Raw genomic sequence first — 25604 nt, 5'->3', positions numbered from 1 at the left:
CACACAGACACACAGACTACCTAATTTAACCATCCCTTTCTGTGAAAGGACTGCTTCTACCTACCCAAATGAATGTGACTTGAGTTTGTTTTATAACTTAGATTTTATGTCATTTATCCATACCCATTGTTGCAATTTTTTACTGCTCTTTTTAAGCTTATTCTTTTTTAAACTGTATTGTTTATTGCACTGTAGACGCTGGCGAGAAACACTATTTCGTTTTTGCCTGGGTTACACCATACAAAATGACAATAAACTTCTTGAGTCTTGAGTCCTGATTTTGAAAGGCTACCGGAACGTCATGCGTGCTGAAATGTTTCCGCCCGGAGTTATTTTGGACTTGAACACATGCTCGTACGGCTGTTGGTGCAGGAGTTAGATGTGTTTTCTTTCGTGTTCTTTTTGGCTAAAGTAGTTGGTTCATTACATTACTCTTAATTTTTAGTCAGCTAAGGAGTCAGTATGGCGGATATGAGGGACGCGAAGCTGGATTTTACTCTCAAAGAGCTGACGTTTCCCGCCGAACACGAGGATGTCCCGGGAAGCTCGTCCACCGTGGAGCTCCAGGACAAGAAGTTGGTGTGTGTGGAGTATCCGGGGGTCTTCAGCAGCGCGGACAGGATGCTGGCCACTTTGGGTGGTGAACAAAAAGTAACAAAAGTAAGCGGAAAGTAAGCTGGGACACAGATCAGTCTCGGGCTTTTATTTTGAAAACCATTGTGTCGGCTAATGAGCGCATAGAAAATATATTTTCATTTTTTTAAACATTGTAACTTAAATACATCGCTTTATTTGATGTATCGCTTTATTTACTTGGTGTTTTAAACTATATCAGTTACAGTCTTTCAGCATTTTGTAATTCAAGTGGTCTGTGAGGAAAACCGGGATCTTTTCAGGCTTTGGATCAGCGCTGTAAAACGCATTTTAGGGCTGGGTCTCCTATACAGTTCCAGTTTAAAATCAAGCTGGCCACACCTCCCTATAATTTACTCTTTCTATATTAAATGTAAAGACGTAAACGTGTGTCCTGAAAACCTCCACATTTTCACATGTAATGAACCATCTACACCTTGATAGTACATGGTTGGACCCCCTTTTACCTTCAGAACTGCTTTAATAGTTTGTGCCATACATTAAACACGCTGCTGGATATAGTCCTCAGAGATTTTGGTCCATATTGGTATGATAGCATCACACTGTTGCAGATTTGTCAGCGTCACATTCATGATGCAAATCTCCTGTTGCACCACATGCAAAGCTGCTCTTTTGGATTGACTTCTGCTTACTGTAGAGCCCATTTCAGTGCAGTGAAACCAATTTTAGATGATCTTTGAGCTTTGTGACATGGACCGTCACATCAGAATCTTGCCGGAGACAGTTTTCCAGTCATCTGTTGTTCAATTTCTGTGACAATGTGTGAACCATAACCTCAATTTCCTGTTCTTAGATGATAGTAGTGGCATCAGGTGTGGTCTTCTGCTCCCATAGCTCATTTGCTTCAGAGTTCGATGCGTTTTGCATTCATTGATGCTCTTCTGCAAAACATGGTTGTAATGAGCAGTTGTTTGAATTACTGTTTGAGTTGCTGCCATGTGATTGGCTGATTAGATGAGCAGTTGAACACGACCAGTGAGTATATGTGTATGCATATAAAACATGAGCCTAAGTAAAAAATAAAAATAAAAAATCCTATTTTTCAACTCCACTAAAATTTGCCAGTCATCAGAAGGTATTATTCCCTGTTAAATGAGTTTGATGCCTTAATGACTGAACCATTAACAAAACAGATGAAGGGCAGCCTGAGATATTTTAAGAAGAAAAAAAGATTCATTGCAACAATGTGTCTGAGCTTTTCCTCATTCAGTACATGCAACACGCAGCACCTGTATAAAAAAGGCCAAAGCCGACTGTACTTCCTCAGGAGGCTGAGGTCTTTCAACATCTGCAGGAAGCTCCTGAGGATGTTTTACCAGTCAGTGGTCGCAGGAGTCCTTTTCTATGGCGTGGCGTGCTGGGGGAGCAGCACAGCAAAGAAGGACTCATCCAGGCTGGAGAAACTAATCAGGAAGGCAAGCTCTGTGGTCGGCATGAAGCTGGACACTCTGGTGACAGTGGCAGAGAAGAGGACCTTAAAGAAACTGATGGACATTATGAACAATGCCGGGCATCCTCTGCACACGGTCGTAAACAATCAGAGGAGCCTATTCAGCGACAGGCTGCTTCTCCCAAAGTCAAAAACCAACAGACTTAAAAACTCCTTTGTCCCACACGCCATCAGACTGTTTAACTCCTCACTGGAGGGGAGAGGGAGGAGAAACAGGAGGACAAAGGAGGGGGGAACAACTGAGTTGTAGGGGCTTTTCTACACTGTGCAATATTTGCAATATTTGGTTTTTGTTTTGTTTTTATTCTTATATTTGACTGTGCAATAATCACTGTGCAATATACTCACTCAAATGAGCAATCCTGTTTATCCATATTGTATATTCTGTATCTATATATGTGTATATATGGTGTATTTATGCTTATATCCTTACTCTCATTCCCCTTAATGTATCTGTAACTTGCAACTTCTTTCGGTGCTTTGCTACTGGAAACTGAATTTTCCGGAGGAACCCACCCGAGGGATTAATAAAGTTTCATCTAATCTCTAATCTAATCTACATCTGCTGAATGAGGAAAAGCTCATTCATGACCACCAGAACCTAGGATCACAGTGGAAAGGCAATAAACTGTAACACCAGTTGTTTTTTCCATCTTTATGATTATAACAACAACATTTTAACATTTTTAACCTTCCAGATAAAAAAGCTGTCACGAAGGGAGGAAGGCCATTCGTAAATTGTTACCCAAACAATTAGCACAAATTATTAGAATTATTTTGCCTTTTACCTTCTTTAGCTCCAATCCTTTGAAGACTTTCTCATGAGCGCCCTCTCCTGCAACCTGGCTTAATTACAGCCAGGTGCACTGGCTCCCATAGGTTGAAACAGAGAAATTTGAATGCTGTGCTCCACTGAGATACACAAATAACAAGTTGGTATTTAAATTTCTTTGAAGTTTAAATATTTCATAAAACATATGAAACATACGTTCCTGCCCTTGGTTGTAGCTTTGTGGGATTGGAGGGGAGAGCTGTTTTATTTAAAATGTATGGTCTATTTTGCATGTTAAATTGTTTTTTTTTTTTGTGGGTAATTAACTGATACTCAAATCTTTCTCACTTTTGTGGTTAATACCTGTACCCTTTATTTCCCATTAATCCCACAGACCTATTCCAACCCCAGCAAGCGTCTCGAGCTGCGTTACCGGCCCCAAGACCCTTTCTGTCACTCACTGTACGGAAACCGCGTCTCATCAGGCAACCTCCTCCTCAGAGTGCGACGGCGGGCGCGAAAAAATGACCCCAAGGATGCTGAAATCCACATGGACATGCTCGGAGTCATTGGAACCACATACAAATTCACGGGTGTGTCTCTCAGTTATCCACCTGTAGCATAATAAAGTGTTAATTTTGTTCGCCTTTGGTCCTCTTTCAATGTTTGGTTTCACTTTTTTAAGAATCTCTAATATTTATTCGTTCCTCATACAGTTTATACGTAATTTAGTCATGATGATCTTACCGATGTGGCATCTTGATCATGTTAAAAGTGAGAATTTAAACAATCAAAGGAAATCCAGTTTGACTGATGCTGTACATGTTTACTACAGTGCCCTCCAGTGGCCAAATGGCAGATTTATTTATTTACTTTTTGTTTTAGACAACTTAGGAAGATTGCTTCAGACATCAAATGCCAGCACATGAAACAAGGAGATGAAATATGAAGATTATCGGTGCAATTTATTGGGCGCAGAATTTCTTTTTTTTTTCTTTCAATGAAATTCAGTAATGGGGGGTCACATCTGTGGGAATTATATTATATATTGTCTTGACACGGGGACCCTCCCATGATCTTACCAAACATCATATTAACTTGTTTTAGGCAGTGGTTTCTGGCATGCCACACTTCTGAAAGCGAAAAATGTCCATGCCCTCAATCCCTTTGTCTTAAATTCCAGCATGGCAATGCTTTCTGTCACAGGGTGGTTTGATCTCAGACAGAAGATGACAGCGTATCAGAAAAAGTACAAATAATGCAAGTGACAATGTTTGTTCTGATGTTTGCCGTTTGCAGGGCTGGCAGACTTCCAGTGCCTCGCTGTGCATTCAGAAGGTGGAAAACATACGTCTTTGTATGACAAAATCATCCTCCGCAAACCCGAGAGTCAAGAGTTCTTTGAGCAGCCCATGCCTTACTTTCTCCCCCCACCCATCTTCTCACGCCTCGACAGTCCCGTGGATTATTTCTATCGGCCTGACGTCCATCTAAAGTTAGTAAACCACTGTAAACCCCCAAACAGCAATATTGGGAAGCCTTTATCGATCTTTAGTTTCAGGGTGATACCTATAATATTTCACCTCTTTTTTGCGTTTGTAGCCAAATGCCAGGTGACAGTAAGAATTTCATTGGTTTAAATCGCGCTGGCCGGCCCCACAACGCCATTTTTGTCAGCTTCACTGATCCCGTCGTGCCTGCAGAGTGCCTCGAGGCAGCTAAAGTGACCTGGAAGCGAATCTGCATGAATGAGTGTGACAAGAAGGCTGAAGAGCAGCTGAAAAAGGTGTGTCCAGCACTCAGCCACACTCTGATTGCAAGGGTCACTAGTTGATAAGCGCAGGAACTGAGGGGAGATTGCACAGCTGTATTTACATCTGCTCGGACACTTTGAAAACTCTGTCTTGTTGTGTTTTTTGGCTCACAATCTGCATCTACTGGTATTTTTGTTCATTTTCCATCACCTGATTTCAGAAGCGCAGGTCAACCAACAATAATCAGCAGTTTTCTCTCCAAAATAGCAAAATGTTACAAGGCTATCTTTTATATAATGTTACATAAATATTGCTTTCCATCATGTTTGGTTATTATCTAATCTCAAAATACTTTGCACCTAGATGTTTGAGAGCCGGCCCATCTGGTCACGGAACGCAGTCAAAGCCAACATCAACCTCCACCCTGATAAACTGAAGCTGCTGCTGCCCTTCTATGCCTACTACATGGTGAGGTTATCAACGACTTCACTCAGGTGTTTTGAAATATTGAAATTTTAATTAAAAAAATCTGCTGTACTTACTCAGTCTGCCCTAAAATCTTAGAAATGTCTGTGTTTGCTTCCATTTTAATCAAATACCAGTGATATTGTCATGAATAAGAATGTACACTTATACAACTGTGTAGTGAATGAAATACTTAAAAAGACAAATTTAACCTATTAATATTTAATTTACTGCATAGCAATAAGCAGAATTTATATTTGTAGGGTGAATTTAAGCTTAGAGGTAATTTAGCTATAATAGTTTACTTTACATTTCCCTATTTGGCTAAAAGTTTAGCCATTGGTTTAAGGCTATGACTTATTTAATATGACACTGAATAAGTAATATCCATTTACTATACAACATTGAATCAAGTCAAAGCCTAAAATGCCACAAGTCCTAAAAAATAAATGCTCAAAAGTAATAAAGATTACTAGATTACATGCTTTTGTTGATATTATTATGTCCATCTGCTGGATGAGAGACTTGTGCAGTCTCTCATTTCCTGTAAAAAGAGATTAACATAGGTAGACTTTTTGTATGTAGGTGACAGGGCCGTGGAGAAGCCTGTGGGTGAAGCTCGGCTACGATCCCCGAAAGACCCCAGAGGCCAAAAAATATCAGATGCTGGATTTCAGGATCCGTTGTAGCTCCAAGCACGGTGAGAGCAGGATTTCTCCGTTTCTGTTGAAACTTTTTCTACATTTAACATCAGCGTTTGTGTTTCAAAAGGGCAAAAAACAAACTTGAGCAATTTAGTCATTTTGTAAAATCAGCTAGTTTGTTATGATGAGCATTTTTGATTTCATTTGTTCCCATTTTTAGGCTACTTGCTATCCAACATACCAATAAAAGCCAAGAGAAGCTCCCTGAACTACAGTCTGCCAAACACATTAAACAAGTCGGGTAAGTGTTTTAGAAGTATGGAGGATAATGCACACAAATATTATTTGTGAGCCTATCAGAGCCTCTGATTTGCACATATATTCACACAAAAGGGAGAGCGGTGAGTGCAGTGTATGAATTGTCAAGACTCAAGTGTTTTAAAAGTAACCTTGTTACTAAGTTAGTAAATGAAGTCATTGCTCTATTCAGTGTTGTGCTGTCCTTTTTTCCCCAGCACCCCAGCCAGCTAGTGTGATGGATCTTCCCACTCAGGAGGGTCCCAGCAGCAGTCGAGATCCAGCTCCAGTCACATACCAGCTGAAGGTCAGTGACCATTATCAGAGCAAACATGCCAGATGTTTTAAGCACACACACCTTCTATAGTTACAATATCAGGCTTTAAAAAAACATTTTTGATAACACTTATATTTAGGCTTGATGAGGTACGCTTCCCATGATGTACTTCTCCTTCATTCCCCTCATTTTACTCCTCGTGTTTTTATAAGCCTCTGTTGATAGTCAGTAGGTTTTGTCTGCTCTCTCAGAAGTTGTGTTTGGTGCTGCTTGTTAATTGTTTTTTATATGTTCATATTTTCCGTTATATTTTTCCCCATCCAGTCAGAGCCTTGAACCTAGTTTTTCTGCCGTGTCTTCCTGTTAAACAAACCTCTTGCAGGATGGGGAGGGGATTTTTCATTTTGAAATTCTCTCTATTTTTGTGTCTTTAGAATATAAAGCACTGTGAGGTGACCATTGTTGTAAACTGGGGCTTTGTAAATAGAACTAAATTGAACCCAACTTGAATTAAAGCTCTCCTTCTTCATGGGACCCTGAGTATTCTTCTAGAAGCATGCTTAAAAAAGAATATATGATGGGATGAATTTCATGATTGTATGGCCAGAGTTTACAGTATTGTGCAAAGGTCTTGAGTCTGAAGCCATGCCTTATTTCTTTACATTTCGCTTGAAATACATACAGCATTTAAAGACTGAAACAGCTCTGGGGAGGCCAATCCATGACATGATTTTCTATCCAGGTATTCTTTTACTGTTTGGAAGTGGGTCGGGGATCATGCTGAAAACCGAACTGCTGTCAGTTGGATACTTTCCAGATCCCACTGCATGTTGGATTAAAATCTAAACACGCATTTCTGTGTTTATAATTCAGTCAGTTTTGACAAGACACCACTGGCTGAAATGCAGCCCCAAATAATGACAGAGACGCCACCGTGTTTTACAGATGACACTCAAAAGGAAATGAGGGGTGGATCAAAACTTTAGCCCAGTGCTGTATATTCTGTTCATTTATTGAAATCTTTTTTTTTTTCCTTTTTTGAACACATTGACATTTCTATAGCATGATAGTGAAAATGCCTGAAGCTACAAAGGCATTTAATGACAGTTTAAATGCAAGCTGTCTTGCAAAAAAAGTAATGGAGAAGCTGTCTGTGTCCTCTGTTTCATCTCCACAGGAATCATCCTACATTTTCAGAGAGGGCATGCTGCCTCCTCACAGACAAATGTTTTACCAGGTCTGTGATTTGGATGTGGAAAGGTAATACACAGTAATGTTCATAACGGTCATATCTACTCACATCTGTCATCATTTTTCATCTAAATAAAGTTGATCAAACTGATGTCTGGGTTTTCCACAGGTCCTTTCACCTAACTCCTAAAAATGTTGTTATCTAAAGATTCTCAAAGAGTAGATTTAACTGCTTTTCAGATATATTTTGTATACTCCGAAGTGCTGGCTGTTTCTGTTTTTGGTGGGATAAGAGAAGATAGCAAGATGTGCTAATGTTAATAGGGAGGAAAACATGAATGTACGATTCTGTGAAATTATTTTTTATGAATACATAACAGGAGCAACAATGAATAAGATTTTATTATTTTAAAGTATCCAGTGTAGCATTTTAATTATCTGGTGGATTTATCAAATATGTCGTGGTTCCATTAGAATGACTAATGTAAGCGTTTGCCATTTTGCAGCATCCAAAAGGAGATCGAGCAGAACAACGGAAACGAGCAGCACTGTGACGAGCGTGACGGCTGGTGTGTCGTTGGCACCACAGACAAGCTGAGGGACATGATCTCAGCCATGATCAAGGCGGTGATCAGAGCGCAGAAGCCAGGTAAGGAAAAAGTTGTGACGCTTATTACTGTGTAACCGCCTTGATCATTAGAGTATGTTAACTTGACACAGTGTGCACCCAGAACTTGTTTTACTTTTACTCCAAATCATGCCCTGCTTTTAGTTTAGTTTCTCACCTGATAGTTTTCTTTGCTCTTCTCTATTCATTAGCTGCAAAGTTTTTTCCCTCTAAGCCTACTTATGACCAGCAGCTACTCCAGTTACATAGTCTAGTTTTAAGTAAAAGAGTGTGAACAACAACTGGATGGACTGAACTATGTTCAGATATTAACGTTAGTCAACCGGTGGTCCAACTGAGATTGCAGCCCAGGCAACTTTGCTTGGCACCTTTCTCTTTCTGTCACTATCCAATATCTGCAAAATGCCAACAATAAATCTTTAAAAAAAAAATCCATGTTTCGAGCAAAATTGGTTTTAGCAGCTCTTGTTATCCATTAATGTTTTCTTTGATAGTAGGTCAACTTTTTATGTTTTTGGTTCCATGATTGGAGTCACAATTCCTGCAGAAACATTGATGCCCTGCGTTGTTCTAATAGAAAAATGCTAACATGCTACCCTAAAAATAAACCTGTTTGTTTGTGCACTAACATTTTGAAGCACTGATTATGGATTATCATGACAAACCAAAACTCATAGACAAAACTTAACAGTGACTATTTTCAGTATTTGAAATAAATGAGTCATGAACAAGACCACCTGGCACCCACTTTTTACTTTTTGGTTTTGGCTTTTTGTTCTGTTTGTCCTTCAGTGCTGCCGGAATTACCCAAAAGACGAAGACGTAAAGGCCAAAGCGTAAAAGATGTTTATGCAGAGGAGGAGGAAGATGAAGTGGGGGAGTATGAGAATAGGGAGGATGAAGAGGAGGATGAGGAAGATGAATTTCAGCCATCTGAAGGAAGTGAAAATGAGATGGAGACCGAAATTTTAGATTACATGTAACACAATAAAACCACGTGTTGACATAAATTTGACTGTTAATATGTTGTGTCATCAGTTTCTTTAAAAATGTGACCGTGTAAATAAAGAAATTATGTTCTTTTGAAAGGTTTGTGTAATAGTTGTGTTCCCTTTGCTGTTAATGTAGAGAAACCGTTTGTGTTTGCGTTTAAATTGACATTCTTGTTAGTTACAGTATAACTGGAGTTCACCATGGACACAAATAAAGGTTCAGTTTTTCTGACCAAATAACATTCATAACCAACATTAAAAATCGCCGGATGCCATGTCCTGTTGTTGTGGTCTTCCTCCTTTAGGCGTATTAAATTAAAGATTTAAAAAAAAGATAGCAAAGTAACTAATAAACGGGTAATTACTTAAAATTTGCAACAAACGACTACAAATTGAATTTTGAATTTTCGACCGTAAGGCCCAAAATTGAGATTCAAACCAAACAACACTGTTCCAGTCTCCTGTTTTAAGTTTTTTTTGTTTGTTTGTTTTTACTGAACAAGGCACTCAGAAAGTACATGAATAAAATATTTAGAGTGTTCAATTTGAACTATGAACTGCAAAACACTGAAGAACAACATGAACTTTGGTCCTGTACTTGTACTGTTTTTGTGGATCTCTTTTTTTTTCTAAATATGTTCAGGCATTTTGGGTAAATAGAGGAGCCCCAAAAAGCAGTTTCTCTTAAGCTGTAGTCAAAGACACTGCTGACACTTCTGCTGGCAATTCAGATAAATGTGAGAAGGCTGACACTCCTATTTGTTACAGATTCAGCAGAGAAAAGCAGCTCGCTGGGTGCGCGATGCCAAGAAAAAAAGCTCAATTCAGTTCATTTTTGTCCCAGTGAAACTCCCAGTGTTTCTGACGGAGAGTAAGTGGGGCTTGTGTCTAGACACTCAGCCTGAGGAATAAGTGAAGAGTTTTAGGGCGAACGTTTTGGCACCACGCGCGCGGCTTTCAGCCATCCAAGCAAAGTGCCGTTTAGGACCTGGTCCTGATGACTTCATCTCCCGCTCCTAGAAATAAACTCTTTTAGCAGCAAATATCACAATCACGTTAATTCTTGTCCTGAAAGTGAAACTCTTACAAATACATATGCATGAGACCAGCCACCAAAACATCTCTGTTCACAACTTTCAGTCATAAAACTGACACTGTGGCGTTCTAGTAAATCCAGCAGCTTTCCAATGTCAAAAGCTGGTTTTGTGGTGCTGCTGCTGTCAGTTCATGTGGCCCTGAATGTTCCTTCTTTTTTAAAATTTTAACCTTTGAAATTAAGGAATATTTGGCTGTTCTTGTTTATACGACCAACACTGAAAAAAAGGGGGGTTGAACACGTTATGGTGAAGTCACATGCATGTTTTGTAGTCTATCTTCTGTATAGTTTTCACCCTGTTAAGGAGATACTAGTGTAAGGCTGTTCTGATTCTCAGCATACGCCTTGTCTTTTCCTTTGCAATTCTCCTGCCCACTTTTCCTTTCCAAGCCAAGTGGTTAGAGGTTAAAGGTTAAGGCAAGACACAGTCTGAGTATCAGATGATAAGTAAGGAAAAACAGATATATATTGTGTCATGGTATTCCTTTTTTAATACACTGACTGTTTTTGAAGTTTTTGAAGTATTTAAACTAAATACAAGCCAAACACAATATTGGTGGCATCTGCACCTCCAGATATTCTTTAGATGTAGAGAAAACCTGCAAATAGAAGAAGTGCAGAACATAAAATAAAAAGAGACTATTTTTCTTTTTTTTTCCCCAAGAAAGATTTTAATAACACCAGTTAACTCCAGCTAATTTTCACGAGTATGTATCGGAATTAGTTTTTCTGTTGACTAAGAATAAAAGTATTTGTGCTCCTTGTTTATCATTTGTAATTTTATTGTATATTTATAAATAATTATAAATAGCTTACCTACTTATTAGAGCAGACATTAAAAGAGATGTCTCATTGTAACAGGGCAGCCCTTAGCGGCTGGAAACACAGTGAGACAGACCAAGGCAAGTGTAGTGGAACAAAGTATTTATTTGCTATATGGCTCTCCTTACAACAATTAACTTGTCGAGCTTCTTCACAGCACAAAAATCCATCCTCTAATGACAACTAGCAGCCTTAAATATGTTCAGCTGTCACAGACTTAACCATTATTCCACTCTCAGGTAAATTCTTAAATCCCAACCTTCCACCACAGTATACAATATATCAATAAGAATAAATAAATACATAAATACATTTTCACATTTACATATTAATAAATACTTCACACTTTAATGTTACACCAAACCCAATATTATAAAAACCCAGAAACCCAAGCACAAAAAGATTCACCACACTCTTTACCCATGGTCTCTCCCGGAACCTTTAAATGGTGTCTGGACCCCCGGGGAAACATTTGCCCAAACACCTTGAAGAGGACACAGGCAAGAAAGGTGAGTAATCATTAACTTACAAACACTTATTTGCAACACTTTTCCCTAGATTTCACACACACATTTGCATTAGTTTTCCTTATTGGTAAACCTTAATCACAATCTCAATCACCATTCTTCTCTCCTGACAGACAACCACCTTGATGAGGAGCAGCTGTGCAGGATCTGAAACAAGGCCACCAACTGATTTTAAAATTCCCAATAAATAGTCAATAAATATTTAAACTTCTTGTGTGCAAATCCATGCTTAAAGTGCAATGCTACATAAAGTGCTTGATAAGGTGCTTTTAATAAAGTGAAAGGTGTGCTCTAAAGTGCTATACAGACAATACAATATAAATAAATGCAGTAAGGGAGTCCTCTTCCTTACACTCATGATAACTACCATTAATCATTCTTTTTAGTCGATTTTGGTTTTCTAGTTAAATGTGGGGAAGTTTGGGGGAAGATGTAGTGTATACAAGGTGGTTAAATATTATTCAACAGTGAGAAAACCAGGGGCCACGGACTCCACGTTGGTCAGATGTTGTGCAATGTTGGTTCCTTTATAAAAGTCTGGCTGACAATCAGGGAAATTCTGACAGCTTGATCATGATGCTGAAGCTGGGGATTTTGTTTGCTGTTGCTGTTTTTCTGGAGACGGCCTCTGCAGCCTCTGTAAGTATCACATAAAATGTATTTTTCATGTTTACAGACTTTCTTTTGGATATCTCTAAAGGTTTCACTGTGCAGAATATGTTTCAAGTTCGGTTGTGCACTGATAATTCAGCTGTGACTGCGTGATTACAACATGTGTAATTTTGTTACACTAAGTGTTCAAATTGAAACATATTGTGCTCAATTTAATCAGTGTGGTAAAAAACCCAAACATCCATCTTTTTTTATGGCTCACATATTTAGTCCATTTATTGCCTTAATCTCTGTAGCTTGGCGTGGTGCAAACTGAGGGAGGGATGGTTGAGGGTGAAACAATTAGTCTTGGATTATCCCGTTCCATGGACATCTTCAAGGGAATTCCCTTTGCTGACATTCCTGGAAGGTTTGAGAAACCAAAGCGTCACCCTGGTTGGGGAGGTGGGTGGACAGCATTTTTCACTAGATTTGACCTCTTTAACAATTATGTTTGAAACTCACAGAAGCTTTTTCTGCTCATTTCCTTTTAAATATGTTTCATCTTCTGCTTGCAAAGTGAAATAAGTATTCGCTAAGGCCAGCTCTGTGTGAAGAAATATGTAATAATAACATACTTGATGCTTCATGGTAATCTTAAATGATAACACACTACTCTTTTAATGTGTGTTTCTGGTCAGGTGTTCTAAAGGCCACACAGTACAGAGACGAGTGCCTTCAGCTGAACTTCTTCCAGAATAGCTACGTAGGCAGTGAGGACTGTCTGTACCTTAACATTTGGGTTCCTCATGGCAGCTCAGGTAAAGACAGAAGCCAAAAATGTTTATATATTAAATTAGACCAGTGCTAACTGTCTTCATCCTTCTAGTATCTTCTGGTCTCCCTGTCATGGTTTGGATCTACGGAGGAGGCTTCATGATTGGAGGCTCCATGGGGCCTTACTACCTGGATAACTACATGTACTATGGAAAGGAGATAGCAGACAGAGGGAATGTTATTGTAGTGACACTTGGGTACCGTGTGGGACCTATGGGCTTCATGAGCACTGGAGATTCTGATTTACCTGGTAGGTACACACATCTTACAGAACCTGGTACATGCTGGACTGCCAATACAGAAATACTTCCATTTAAATAGTGATTCTTTCTACAAACTTGATTATATTTAATCCTCAGGAAACTACGGTTTGTGGGATCAGCAGGCCGCCATCGCCTGGGTGCACAGAAACATCCGCTCATTTGGAGGCGACCCTGACAACATCACCGTCTTTGGAGAATCTGCAGGTGGAGTTGGTGTTAGCTTCCAGGTGAGAGTATTTGTTCTTTTTCTGACCATCTATCCATAGGTGGAACTCATTTCAAAGCAGATAGTGAAATATGTATTTCTCCTGACATTCCACCTACAGACTCACTCCCCACAATAAAGGGATCATCAGGAGAGCCATCTCCCAGAGTGGGGTGGCACTTTGCCCCTGGGCACTCAACAGAAACCCTCGTAGGTTTGCTGAGGAGGTACATAGCAGCTTCTTTACATATAACCACTTTTCTTTTTTTTTTTTTTGATCAAATAAGGAAATAATAATAGAAACATGCATAAAACATGGGGGTAATTACAGATAATTTGCACCCACTCTGCAGGTTGCTCGGAAGGTCAACTGCCCAACTGATAACAGAATGGCTTCCTGTCTGAAGATGACTGATCCTGGGACCCTAACAAAGGCGGGAACTGTGAATTTGCTCAGTTCACCTGATCGTAAGGACTACGTTCCACAAAACCTAATTTATACGTGATGAAAACAGTTCTGCTTAAATTACCCACCAAATTATATTCATACTAATTATTGCACAATTTCTGGCATATATATAATGATTTCTGATTGTGTGCATATCTTAGAGCCCCTTGTGTTGAACCTGGAGATAGCCCCTGTGATCGATGGTGATTTCTTGCCGGACGATCCTTCCAACTTGTTCCACAATGCAGCTGAAATTGACTACATTGCTGGAGTCAACAACATGGACGGGCATATGTTCACCAATTTTGATGTTCCATCAGTCAACCTTGATCTGGTTGTCACCCCTACGTGAGTTTGAGTGCTTTGATCAGCTTTGGAGTGATTTGGAATTGCATCATGAAACAATTTCAAACAACTTACACATCGCAAAACGGTAAACCATGATTTGGTGGCAGTAAGGAATTTTATCAGTTCTCTCTTTCTGATTGCAGTAACGATGTGAGGAGGCTTTTGGCTGCCTTGACAAAGGAGAAGGGTGAGTCTGGCCTGAACAATGCCTACTCCACGTATACCTCAAATTGGGGAAGTTTTCCCACCTGGGATACCATCAAGAAAACCATTGTTGATATTGAAACAGACTACATTTTCCTGGTTCCTACACAGGCTGCCCTTTATCTTCATGCTGACCATGCCACGTGAGAATGTGACCTTGAAATACAGATGTCACAGTTTATCTAATTAATTACTTACGAAATAAAAATACATATTTTTTTTAGCAGTGGTGGAGTTATCATCACATTAATTTTCCTGTTCTTTTTGTCTCATCAAAGAACTGGTCGCACCTACTCCTACCTCTTCTCTGAGCCCAACCTTCTGGGCGGTCCTTTATTGCCCTACCCAAGCTGGATGGGAGCTGACCACGCTGACGACCTGCAGTACGTGTTTGGAAAGCCCTTCAGCTCACCACTTGTATACTGGCCAAGCCATCGCCGTGTCTCTGACTATTTGATCTCCTACTGGACCAACTTTGCCAAAACTGGGTATAATTCTGCAAACACAGATTTTTGCGTCAAAGAAATCAAACAACTGAATCACTTATTGTAATACAAATTAAAAACACATCAGTGATGTTTTCAATTTCTCTGATCAACAGAGATCCTAACAAGGGAGATTCAGCCGTGCCTGCTACCTGGCCAACATTCACCAGAAGTGGTGAAAAGTTCCTGGAGATCAATTCTGACATGAACCAGAATTACATAAGGCAGGAAATGAGGCTGCGTTATGTGCATTTCTGGACCAGCATCCTGCCCAGCCTTCCCACAGTCACCTCTGAATAAAGGGCATGTACTATTCACTGTGGACATGTGCAGACATGTAGATCTAAATAAAGTATCAGTATCAGTGCTAGTTCATGAAAAATAAACATATTAGAGAAAATATGGTTGTCTTAGTTTTATTTGATCAACTATCAGGGGTTTCTATAATGTTTTCATCATATCTATTTTAATTCTTTCTTTTTGATTATATTATCCCTCTGTTCAGCACTTTGGCAGACACTTGATGTGCTTTAAATGTGCTAAATAAAGATGACTTTTGAATTTGCACCTGAAGCTCTAAATATGTGGAGACAAAAGGGCTAGCAAGCTAATGATAGCTTCATACCTTGCAAAGTTAGTTTAAGCACCCTTAGCTCAAAGGCCAGTTCAATTCAATTCAATTCATGTTGTTAATACAACAATATACACAGTATACAGCGAATCGAAATGCCATTTCACCCAAAGCCGCCCATGGTGCATTTATAAGAATATCAAAATATATCTGCAACAGACATAAAACTAGAAATTACAAATAATAATAACTCACAAAATTTAAATAAAATGAAAAAGATAAAAAGGCCCTAATACTAACTATATCTATGTAAGATAAACAAGGACAGGACAAGAGACAATACAGCTCAGAGTGCTTTAACACTGGGTTAAATTTTCTACGGTTCCTCATATTTTTCTCTTCTTAAAAAGTGAAATGGTTCCTTTTTTTCTGTGTTTAGTGATTTTGTGGTCCCAGATACCGATCATGTCACCTCCCAATGCCCACATTCATAATGGGTATCTCACTCAGCAAATTTGGCCACCTCATCCTTAAAAGATAATTCACCTGTTATTATGTCACGAAGGGAGACAGCGATTTGACTTGTGTAAGAAATGTGTCAGCTAGTAGGATTTTATTTTCTCCTCCAGCGCCGGCAATATTAGCATCGAATGCATGATGCACATCTCTTATTCTAGCACATCCCAAAGGTGCTCAACTGGATTTAGGTTTTGTTTTTGTGCAGGCCATTTAAGCACACTGGACTCAATTGGAAACCAATTTGAGATGACCTGGGCTTGTAGTCTTTGGCCTGTAGAATACCTGACCAGAAACACACATTAAAAGAGTTGAATATTACATTTGAAAAAACATCAGGATACGTTATGTATATTAGTCTCATTGTGCTTTATCTCTTTAGCTGGTGCAGACCGAGGGCTTCAGCCTTCCCACAGTGGGCTCTGAAGAAGGAGCATGTGCTGTCCACTGTGGACATGTGCAGACATGTTGATCTAAAAGTATCAGTATCAGTGATAGTTCATTAAAAATTAGCATAGCAGAGACAAATATGGTTGTCTTAGTTTTATTTGATCTATTTGAATTTACACCTGAAGCTCTAAATATATATATGTGGAGATGCCAGGGCTAGCAAGCTAATGATAGCTTCATACCTAACAAACCTAAAAGTCAACTCCTCTGATGTTTGACATCAACAAGGCATTTTTCACCCAGAGAACTGCTGCTCACTGGTCATTTTCTCATTTTCAGACCATGCCTTTGAACCCTAGAGATGATTGTGAGGGAAACTCCCAGTAGATCAGCAGTTTCTGAAATAGGATAGCATCAACAACCAAGTCATATTCAAAGTCACTTAAATTGCTTTTCTTTGCCATTTGGGGGTCAGCAGGTCATCTGGACCATGCTTACATTCCTAAACGCAATAGTTGCTGTCATGTGATTGGCTGACTAGATATGTGGCAGGTGAGTGTCATGCACATGCAGACACTGTTGCTGTATATGCATGGACCCCATAGGTGTATAGATTATGTCACAGATAAAATCAGTAGCCGTGGAAAAGCACATAAGAGATAACGCTGACTCAGCAAATTTGCACTTTATAGTAGAAATAGTTATTAATTGTAGGCTACAATAAAGGTATTTACAGTTTAGTTTTGAAGCATTCAAAACATAATGGTTAACTTTTCAGATTGGCTAGAGGAGTGTGACTCTGTGCACAGTCTGACAGCTGTGTAAACTCAATAGAGGATGGTTTCCTGATAAATAGTGGGGGAAAACTCACAAGTCACACGTGAAAGATTAATCACTTGCATGTCTTACGAAGGCTCTGGTCAGGACTGTAACACAATCTCTGTCTGTTTTGTTTGTGTGTTTTTTTGAACCAGCTCTCTATTTTTGAAGTAATTCATTAAATTAAAAAACGAGATGCCAAACATACTACTAGTAGCCTTCTTTGCATGTCCAGAATCAGACTGTCATTATTTGTCTGCGTGAAATATTTCAAAATACATCCTGACCTGTGGTCATTCTTACACATTAGGCAACTTACATGAACATTTGGCTAAATTTGTCTCTCTGCTCACTGAGTCTAAAACAACTTATTTTCCTTCTCGAAAATATGGAAATTAATGATATAATGATATGATACACGGGAAGTATTTGGGAAGGTGTAATGTACACAAGGTGGTTAAATATTATGTAACTGTGAGAAAAGCAGGCCCACGAACTTCACACAGGTCAGATGTTGTCCAGGGGAGGAGTCCGCTTTATAAAAGTCAGGGTGACAATCGGTGCCATTCTGCCAGTTACTCATGATGCTGACGCTGGGGATTTTGATTGCTGTTGCTTTGTTTCTAGAGACGGCCTCTGCGGCCTCTGTAAGTGTTACACAAAATGTGTATTTTTCATGTTTACAGGATTTTTTGTCATCTTGTTGTGCAAAGACTATTTAGCTACAAACGTATCAACATTTTTTAATCTCATTGTGCTTTATCTCTTTAGCTTGGTGTGGTGCAGACCGAGGGAGGGAAGGTTAAGGGAAAATCGAAGAGTCTGGGATCAGGCCGATCCATGGATATCTTCTTGGGGATTCCCTTTGCTGATGCTCCTGGAACATTTGAGAAACCAAGGCCTCACCGTGGTTGGGATGGTAGGTAGACTGATTAAGTTTCTCATCAGTCTTTAGCTGTTATCTCTGAAACTCTCAGCAGCCTTTTCTGCATGTCTCCGGTTAACTTTAATCAGTCAATAGAAAATTACTTCTACTACTTGCAAAGGTAGGCAAGCTAAGACCTGCGCTGTGTGAAGTAACATACACATGTATCCTGATAATTTTTCAAATGTAATATTTAACTCTTTTAATGTGTTTCTGGTCAGGTATTCTACAGGCCACAGACTACAAGCCCAGATGCCTTCAGTTGAACCTTGTGATGACTGACTACATTGGCAGTACAGACTGCCTGTACCTTAACATCTGGGTTCCTCATGGCAGCTCAGGTAAAAACAGAAATGCACAAAAGTTTATTTTAGTGCTGGGCAATGATGAAATTTTTTAAATTGTGATCGCATGAATTGCATGATTCTCTGCGAGAACACGCAGGAAAAGGCCGCAGGTCGGACTCAAACCCAGGCCCACTGCTCTCCAGCCATACACCTGCTCACCCACTGAGCTAAACCGGCACCCATAGCACTGCTATATGAGAAGTGCACATCTCATATAGCGGATGTGCTATATGAGTTAGCAACGTTGCTATCAGTTAGCAACGCCTTTAAAGAAATAAGGTGCTTTTTAACAGCACTATTTCCTTAACACAGTAGCAGTTAAAACACTTCTTGTCGATCTCAACATAAACATGAATCTAATCAGATCCAACAAAGAATCACGAGCATAACTTTATAACAGGCACCTTTTGATCAACAGCAAGTTAACATTTATAAATATGTTGATTTTTTTCAGGCACCACCAGAAACATTTTCTGTTGTCAGGGAGATGTTCAAGATCATTTACTGTCAAAGGACTTTTATTCTGTGAAGTCTGTTTATTCTTGATTTCTGGTGGAGAATGAGAATCCCCCCCCCCCCCCCCCCCCCCCCCCCGCCCCAAAACCCACCTTCACTAATCTAGATTGAGTTGACAAAATTTACTGCATTTATCTATTCCTCTAAATTGAAATTTTCTTACTCTTTGCCACTCTCTTCTGTTTTTGCTGCAGTCAGAGCATGCAAACGCAGCTCCCACTGTTCATCAATATAATGTACTGCAACTCTCAGGTAATTATGGTTACCTAGTGACATCCACTAGATTCCAGAGGGAGCAACAGCTAGTGCACATAATGACACAGTTGCTTTCATAGTGCTCTCCTTTTTGTACAGCTTGTGAATTCTGGTGTGTCTTGAGGGAGGCTCATCAGACCGACATCTTCCACGATAATAATTGACTTGCAGTTTGTAGCTAGCCACTTTGTTATGGCGATTGTTAGCTTCTCCCGTTTTGTTTAACTATACTTCTCCTACAAGCTGCATCCAATGTAGTCTGTCGATCCTCCTGCCACTGTTTGTTTGAGTGGGTGTTTTGCTGGCATCAATAGCGTGTAATGCATTTAAGTGATACTTCAGACTTGAAGTGCAGTGGTCCCTCGTTTATCGTGCAAGTTACACTCTAAAAATAACCAGCGATAGGTGAAATCCATGAAGTAGTCAGCTTTATTTTTTACAGTTATTATAGATGTGTTAAGGCTGTAAAACCCCTCACTACACGCTTTAGACACTTTTCTCAGACAGACATGAACATTTTCACACTTTTCTCTCTTGTTTAAACACTCTCAAAGTTCAAACCTTCGTAGAAAAATAAATCCAGTATTATAGAATGAAACCAAAGATCAAACCCTGTTTAATGCGCTTTATAATCTGGTGTGCCTTATGGTCCAAAAAATACAGTAACTTATACCTTCCTTCAGCATATCCAGAAGTCCAACTTTTTGTGCGGTGGTTAGCATCTTCCTCTGCCTTTTGGGTGCTACCACAGGTGCCTTTGAAAAAGGTTTCGTTGACACTGTTGTGTTTGTTGGGGAGATAACTTACAAACATACAGTACAGCACGTAAGAGTCATACTGCTAGCGATCAAAGATTTATGTTAATTTGACAAGCTGAACACATTCTGTACTGTACAGGAGACACGGCATGAGATTGATTGACAATGGTCTACAGTCAATGAGAACGCAGAATACAATGCGCAGGGGGAAAAAAGGATGCAAAATTGCACACACACAAAAAAAAATCTGTGAAACAGCGAGGCTGCAAAAGGTGAACCGCGTTATAGCGAGAGACCACTGTACTCCGATGATAAGAAAACTCAACTTTGCAGCTCTTACAAATAACTTTAGTTCTATCAACTCTGCCCTGCAGTACTATCAAGCCCACCATAAATGATCTCATTGGTTGAGATGCATAATGTCACCCATTTCAAGCCTGCACAGATCAACATCCCATCCCTCCTGTGACCCGTGGCTTTTTATGTTCTGAGGCAGTTAGCATGGACCTTCAAAATAAAATAATTGTCGTTATTAATCAATGAATGCGTTGATGTGATAATAACGCATTAACTTGCGCAGCCCTAGGTTATTTGTTTATTTTTTAATGTAAATTAGACAAAGACTAAATTTCACTAACTTTGTCCTCTAGTATCTGCCGGTCTCCCTGTCATGGTTTGGATCTATGGAGGAGGCTTCCTGGTTGGAGGCTCCATGGGTGCGAACTTCCTGGATAATTACCTGTACAGCGGACAGGAGATTGCAGACAGAGGGAATGTTATTGTAGTGACGGTGGGGTACCGTGTGGGAACACTGGGCTTCCTGAGCAGTGGAGACTCTGGCTTGCCTGGTAAGTTACACACACTTTACAGAGCCTGGTACATGCTAGGTTGCCATTTAAAAAATACTTCCATTAAAGCAGTGATTCTTCTCATGAGCTGAAATATATTTGATCCTCAGGAAACTACGGTTTGTGGGATCAGCAGGCTGCCATTGCTTGGGTACACAGAAACATCCGCTCATTTGGAGGCGACCCTGGCAACATCACCATCTTTGGGGAATCTGCAGGTGGAGCTAGTGTTAGCTTCCAGGTGAAAATACATTTCCACAGATATGTATATATACACACATATATCAAAATCCTTGGTTGTTCGAACCAGTGACCATATTTGGACAAGATTATAGAGTTTTGAGCTATAAACTCACACTAGCAACTTAGTTTGCAAGGAACTGAAGAAGCGAATTCCTGCACAAACTGTTTGCTAAAATAAAAACACTGTAAGCAGTACAGCAACATCACAGTCAACAGATCAAATTTAGTAATTTATGTTGAGGTGACACTTACAGCAGACCTAGACCTGGTTCTCACCCATCTGCTACAGTGGTTACAATTGTTGGCTTGTTATTTGCACTGGAAACCATAAAGTTGTTGCACAAGATCAAACTAAGTATTCTTCCTAACCTTCCACCCACAGACTCTCACTCCCCACAATAAAGGCATCATCAGGAGAGCCATCTCCCAGAGTGGAGTGGCACTTTGCCCCTGGGGAATCAACAAGAACCCTCGCAAGTTCGCTGAGGAGGTACATAGCAGCTTCTCTGGATATAATCACTCTTTCGGAACAAATAATAGGAATACAAAATCTGTGTAAACAGCTTTAACAATAGCACATAATTATTAATTTACACCCACTCTGCAGGTTGCTCAGAAGGTCAAGTGCCCAACTGATAACAGAATGGCTGCCTGTTTGAAGATGGCTGATCCTGGAGCCCTAACACTGGCAGGCACTATCAGTTTGTCCGGTTCACCCGATAGTAAGGATTACATTCCACACAGCCTACTTTACATTCTCATTTTAGACACGATGAAAGCTTTTCTGACAAGATTGCTCACAAAGTTCAATGGGATACAAGCAAATCCAACAGTTTAAACTATATGCTGGCTAACACAGTATATATAAAACAAAGTTTGTTCTGCATATAGTACATGTTCTAATTGTCTGCATTTCTCAGACCCCATTGTCTTCAACCTGATCCTGTCTCCTGTGATTGATGGGGACTTCTTGCCAGAAGATCCTTCCCACTTGTTCCACAATGCAGCTGAAATTGATTACATTGCTGGAGTCAATGACATGGACGGGCATATTTTCACTGCTTTAGATGTTCCGTCAATCAACTCAGATCTAATTAGCACCCCTATGTGAGTTTGAGCCATTTGATCAGTTGAAACAATAACAATGCCAACATGGATGTAACACTATATCAAACCTTAGGTGACAGTAAGGTGTTTTATCAGACCTTAATCCTCACTTTCGGATTTCAGTGACGATGTGAGGAGGCTCTTGGGAGCGTACACAAAGGAGAAGGGCACGGTTGGTCTGAACAATGCCTACTCCACCTATACTTCAAACTGGGGAAGCAATCCCAGCCAGAAGACCATCAAGAAAACCATTGTGGGAGTAGGAACGGACTACATCTTCCTGGTTCCTACACAGGCTGCCCTTTATCTACATGCTGACAATGCCACGTGAGAATATTATCTTGCAATACAGATGTCACAGTTTAATGAGATAATAGTGGTCTCAGTAAAATTTCATTCATATAAAGTAAATCCGTTGGGCATCTTTCTTTGCCTTTAGACAACAATTCTGAGGGCAAAAGAGCCAAACGGGACAGGCCAAAAAAAAAAAAAAAAAATTTCATTCATATAAATAATTACAGAAATGAAAGTCAAATAGTTTTTGTCAGTTGTGTAGTTATTGTCACATCAATGTTTTTTCTCATTAAAGAACTGGGCGCACCTACTCCTACCTCTTCTCTGAGCCCAACCGTATGGGTGGTCTTATCATGCCCTACCCAAGCTGGATGGGAGCTGACCACGCTGACGACCTGCAGTACGTGTTTGGAAAGCCCTTTACCACACCACTTGGATACTGGCCAAGCCATCGCCGTGTCTCCGGCGCCATGATCTCCTACTGGACCAACTTTGCCAAAACTGGGTATAATTCTGCAGACACAAACGATTGTCAGAGTATCACAGAAACCAAACAACTAAACCAAGTATTGAAATATAAATTAAGCTGCTGTATTTATGTTTTACTTTTTTCTTTTTATGTCCACAGAGATCCCAACAACGGAGGCTCAAGCGTGCCTGTTAACTGGCCAACGTTCACCAGAAGTGCACCACAGTTCCTGGAGATCCATTCTGATATGAACAACAACTACGTGCAACAGAAAATGAGGATGCCTTACGTGAATTTCTGGACCAGGATCCTGCCCAGCCTTCCCACAGTTGTTTCAGAATAAGCATCATGTGCTGTCACCTGTGGATATGTGTAGACAAGTATTGCATCACTAGCTCATAAAAAAATAAATGGATAGCAGACAAAAATACTAATCTGTTGGGTTTATATGATCATGTGTTTGGATTTACAATATGACCAGGGGTGCACATAAGTGGTCCGCAGGTGTGCATTTTCTGTCAAAATAAAAGACGCGCACCAGATAAGAAGTTGCAACACGCGTTTGCGTACATAAGATTTTCTGGAGGAGGACAAACATTTGTTTAGAACTCTTAAAGATGTCCAAGAAGCAAGCTCCTTTACGTAATTACTTTGGTGTTCCTCCACCTCCAAAGAAATGTCAGAAGGAGTCCGAACTGCAAAAAGTATTCTCGGAAAAGGGGTTGCAGGAGGTGAGCTGGCTTCAAACAAATGATGAACGCACAGAGTTTTGGTGCAGAATATGCAGTGAAAAAACCACTCTAGCAGACAAAAACAGTGGTTATCGTTCCCACCAACTTGTACCCGAGTATACACACTATCTCACTCTGTCTCTCTCTCACACAGACACACACTGTGTAAATGCAAAAATTGTATAGTACAGGAATAATCAACAGTATTAACTGTATCATTCCAGTGCCATGAACAGCAATCTCAAACGGAAGTTGGGTGAAGTCCATTAACTACAGGTCTTCACTGTGGTCACTGTACCAAACCAGCACACTAATGAATAGAATTCCTCATTCAATAACTATTTCTAATGGACCAGCTTCTCGATATATCCTACATACATCAGTCCTTCCAAAAAACAAACTATTGTTGAATCTGAATGTCATCTTTCTGGCTTTGCACTCAGCAAAGTAATTGACAACATTACTCAAGTCCAAATTTCTAGTGGTATACTTATCTTGCACTCTTTTGTCCTATATGTAAATGTAATTTATAACTGCGCCAACAAACTACTTCATGATCCATTCACCAAAAAACAAATTGTTTCATAGTTGATGTCAAGAGGTTCATTGGGCTTTTCCACAAATGACAGTGTTAGACAGACAGTTAGGAAGTACATGTAATATACTTCCCACTATGCCCCAAACCATTAAAACTAGGGGTGTATGGCGTTATTTTTGTGCCATTATTCTGAGCGCACGTAAAAAACATTTGCAGGTGCACGTGTTGCATTTTGAGGAGAAATTTATTTTGAGTGAAGAAAAGCTAAATTTGAGTGAACAAAACTCGTTGCTGTGTGCAAAACATGTATTTCAGTGTTTGCTATTATCCATACACACAATAGCAGCCCCTCTCGCTCAGTTTTTGCATTTGCGCTCGCTCCCTTAATCGATGTAATCAACTTTAATTTAATGCAAGTGTAAAACAAATGCACAGAAATCAATTATTTTTCTACAATAATTAAATAGACTCAACATCTTTCTTCAACAGAACTGCAGACTGCACAGATGGTACCTTCCCAAAGGATAAAGTACTATAGCTTACTAGGATGTATATTAGACTTATTAGTTACTATATACAATAATGGATTTCTATACATTTAATCAGATGGCCACTTTTGTTGTAAAATTCAGATAATTATTTATTCAAAGTTTTTAAATGACATAACAAAGAAAAATATTTCTTTGTGCCCCCCTTTCCCTGTTAATGCCCAACCTGGCCCCTGCACAGTTACCAGCCGTCAGCTACGTAGAAAAGGATCCTGGTGTTATTTGTCTCTCAGAAACAGTTCATAACTTCATAACTTATCCATGTCACCTAAAAGGAAAACCTGTTTCTCCATCACCTGTTCAGCTGTGATGATTCAGTAAGGACATCTCCTGGTTTCATCTTCATGTTTCCCTCTCACCAGATGTCCAAACAGATATCATGACCAGCAGCTTTTACAGCTGTGGCTCCAGCAAACCTCAGCTGATACTAGAAAGTAATATTAAATACATTCTAACAACAGCTTATCATGCTTAAACGCGCTGCTGTTTATCCGCTGGTCTCCTCTTTCTAGCGCAAAGTGGGTGATAAACAAACAAGAAAGACGGGACTTGCGGCAGAAAAGCCGATCAGCTGATCATTGATCAGTTTCATGCTTGAAGTAATAACGGGAGAGGAAGGGGGAGTGAATGAGAGAAGTAGATGCAACTGCGCAGCAAAGACAAAAATGTCTATTTTTTAATTCTAGCTGAAGTACGGGACAAATCGCTTCCTTTTCACCTCAATACAGAACTCCGATGGCCAGTCCAGCTGGGGCTCAATATATCAGTTATCAGTTATT

The 25604-nt window shown here is 39.8% G+C and overlaps 3 protein-coding genes across 3 annotated transcripts; all 3 read left to right on the top strand.

Moving 5' to 3' along the window:
* Window positions 1-309: 309 nt before the first annotated feature.
* On the top strand, window positions 310-11033 carry gtf3c5 (general transcription factor IIIC, polypeptide 5). Its single transcript, XM_085413526.1, has 11 exons — window positions 310-660; window positions 3271-3469; window positions 4176-4371; window positions 4479-4662; window positions 4994-5098; window positions 5681-5795; window positions 5960-6040; window positions 6255-6343; window positions 7491-7573; window positions 8011-8153; window positions 8925-11033. The coding sequence occupies exons 1-11, from the start codon at window positions 463-465 to the stop codon at window positions 9113-9115; spliced, it is 1584 nt and encodes a 527-aa protein (XP_085269652.1). The 5' UTR covers window positions 310-462; the 3' UTR covers window positions 9116-11033.
* A 1015-nt stretch (window positions 11034-12048) lies between these two features.
* LOC146665773 (bile salt-activated lipase-like) lies at window positions 12049-15402 on the top strand. Its single transcript, XM_085413528.1, has 11 exons — window positions 12049-12208; window positions 12478-12625; window positions 12862-12981; window positions 13050-13247; window positions 13357-13491; window positions 13589-13692; window positions 13819-13933; window positions 14075-14261; window positions 14405-14608; window positions 14744-14953; window positions 15067-15402. Exons 1-11 carry the CDS (start codon window positions 12143-12145, stop codon window positions 15248-15250), a joined length of 1671 nt encoding a protein of 556 aa, XP_085269654.1. The 5' UTR covers window positions 12049-12142; the 3' UTR covers window positions 15251-15402.
* Window positions 15403-17826: 2424 nt separating this feature from the next.
* Window positions 17827-23455, top strand: LOC146665772 (bile salt-activated lipase-like). The gene is made up of 11 exons (XM_085413527.1): window positions 17827-17893; window positions 18018-18165; window positions 18393-18512; window positions 20698-20895; window positions 21006-21136; window positions 21521-21628; window positions 21746-21860; window positions 22059-22245; window positions 22369-22572; window positions 22835-23044; window positions 23168-23455. The coding sequence occupies exons 1-11, from the start codon at window positions 17828-17830 to the stop codon at window positions 23349-23351; spliced, it is 1671 nt and encodes a 556-aa protein (XP_085269653.1). The 5' UTR covers window position 17827; the 3' UTR covers window positions 23352-23455.
* The last annotated feature ends 2149 nt before the right edge of the window (window positions 23456-25604 follow it).

This window comes from Rhamphochromis longiceps, linkage group LG7, assembly GCF_057381845.1.
Source record: "Rhamphochromis longiceps isolate RC_006_pf linkage group LG7, R_longiceps_female_GT1.1, whole genome shotgun sequence".
In the NCBI taxonomy this organism is placed as follows: Eukaryota; Metazoa; Chordata; class Actinopteri; order Cichliformes; family Cichlidae; genus Rhamphochromis; species Rhamphochromis longiceps.
The sequence above is the reverse complement of the archived record's forward strand: the minus strand, read 5'-3'. Positions and strand labels throughout refer to the sequence as shown.

What these genes read in the sequence shown, in the direction of transcription:
- LOC146665772 (XM_085413527.1), top strand. Translation starts at nt 17,828, where the DNA reads ATGATGCTGACGCTGGGGATTTTGATTGCTGTTGCTTTGTTTCTAGAG. An exon ending in TGGAGACTCTGGCTTGCCTG is followed by an intron (nt 20,896 to 21,005) that starts GTAAGTTACACA and finishes TTTGATCCTCAG; the next exon opens with GAAACTACGGTTTGTGGGAT. An exon ending in GAGCTAGTGTTAGCTTCCAG is followed by an intron (nt 21,137 to 21,520) that starts GTGAAAATACAT and finishes TTCCACCCACAG; the next exon opens with ACTCTCACTCCCCACAATAA.
- gtf3c5 (XM_085413526.1), top strand. Translation starts at nt 463, where the DNA reads ATGGCGGATATGAGGGACGCGAAGCTGGATTTTACTCTCAAAGAGCTG. An exon ending in CTGAAGAGCAGCTGAAAAAG is followed by an intron (nt 4,663 to 4,993) that starts GTGTGTCCAGCA and finishes CTTTGCACCTAG; the next exon opens with ATGTTTGAGAGCCGGCCCAT. An exon ending in GATCAGAGCGCAGAAGCCAG is followed by an intron (nt 8,154 to 8,924) that starts GTAAGGAAAAAG and finishes TTTGTCCTTCAG; the next exon opens with TGCTGCCGGAATTACCCAAA.
- LOC146665773 (XM_085413528.1), top strand. Translation starts at nt 12,143, where the DNA reads ATGATGCTGAAGCTGGGGATTTTGTTTGCTGTTGCTGTTTTTCTGGAG. An exon ending in GGTTCCTCATGGCAGCTCAG is followed by an intron (nt 12,982 to 13,049) that starts GTAAAGACAGAA and finishes TCATCCTTCTAG; the next exon opens with TATCTTCTGGTCTCCCTGTC. An exon ending in TGGAGATTCTGATTTACCTG is followed by an intron (nt 13,248 to 13,356) that starts GTAGGTACACAC and finishes TTTAATCCTCAG; the next exon opens with GAAACTACGGTTTGTGGGAT.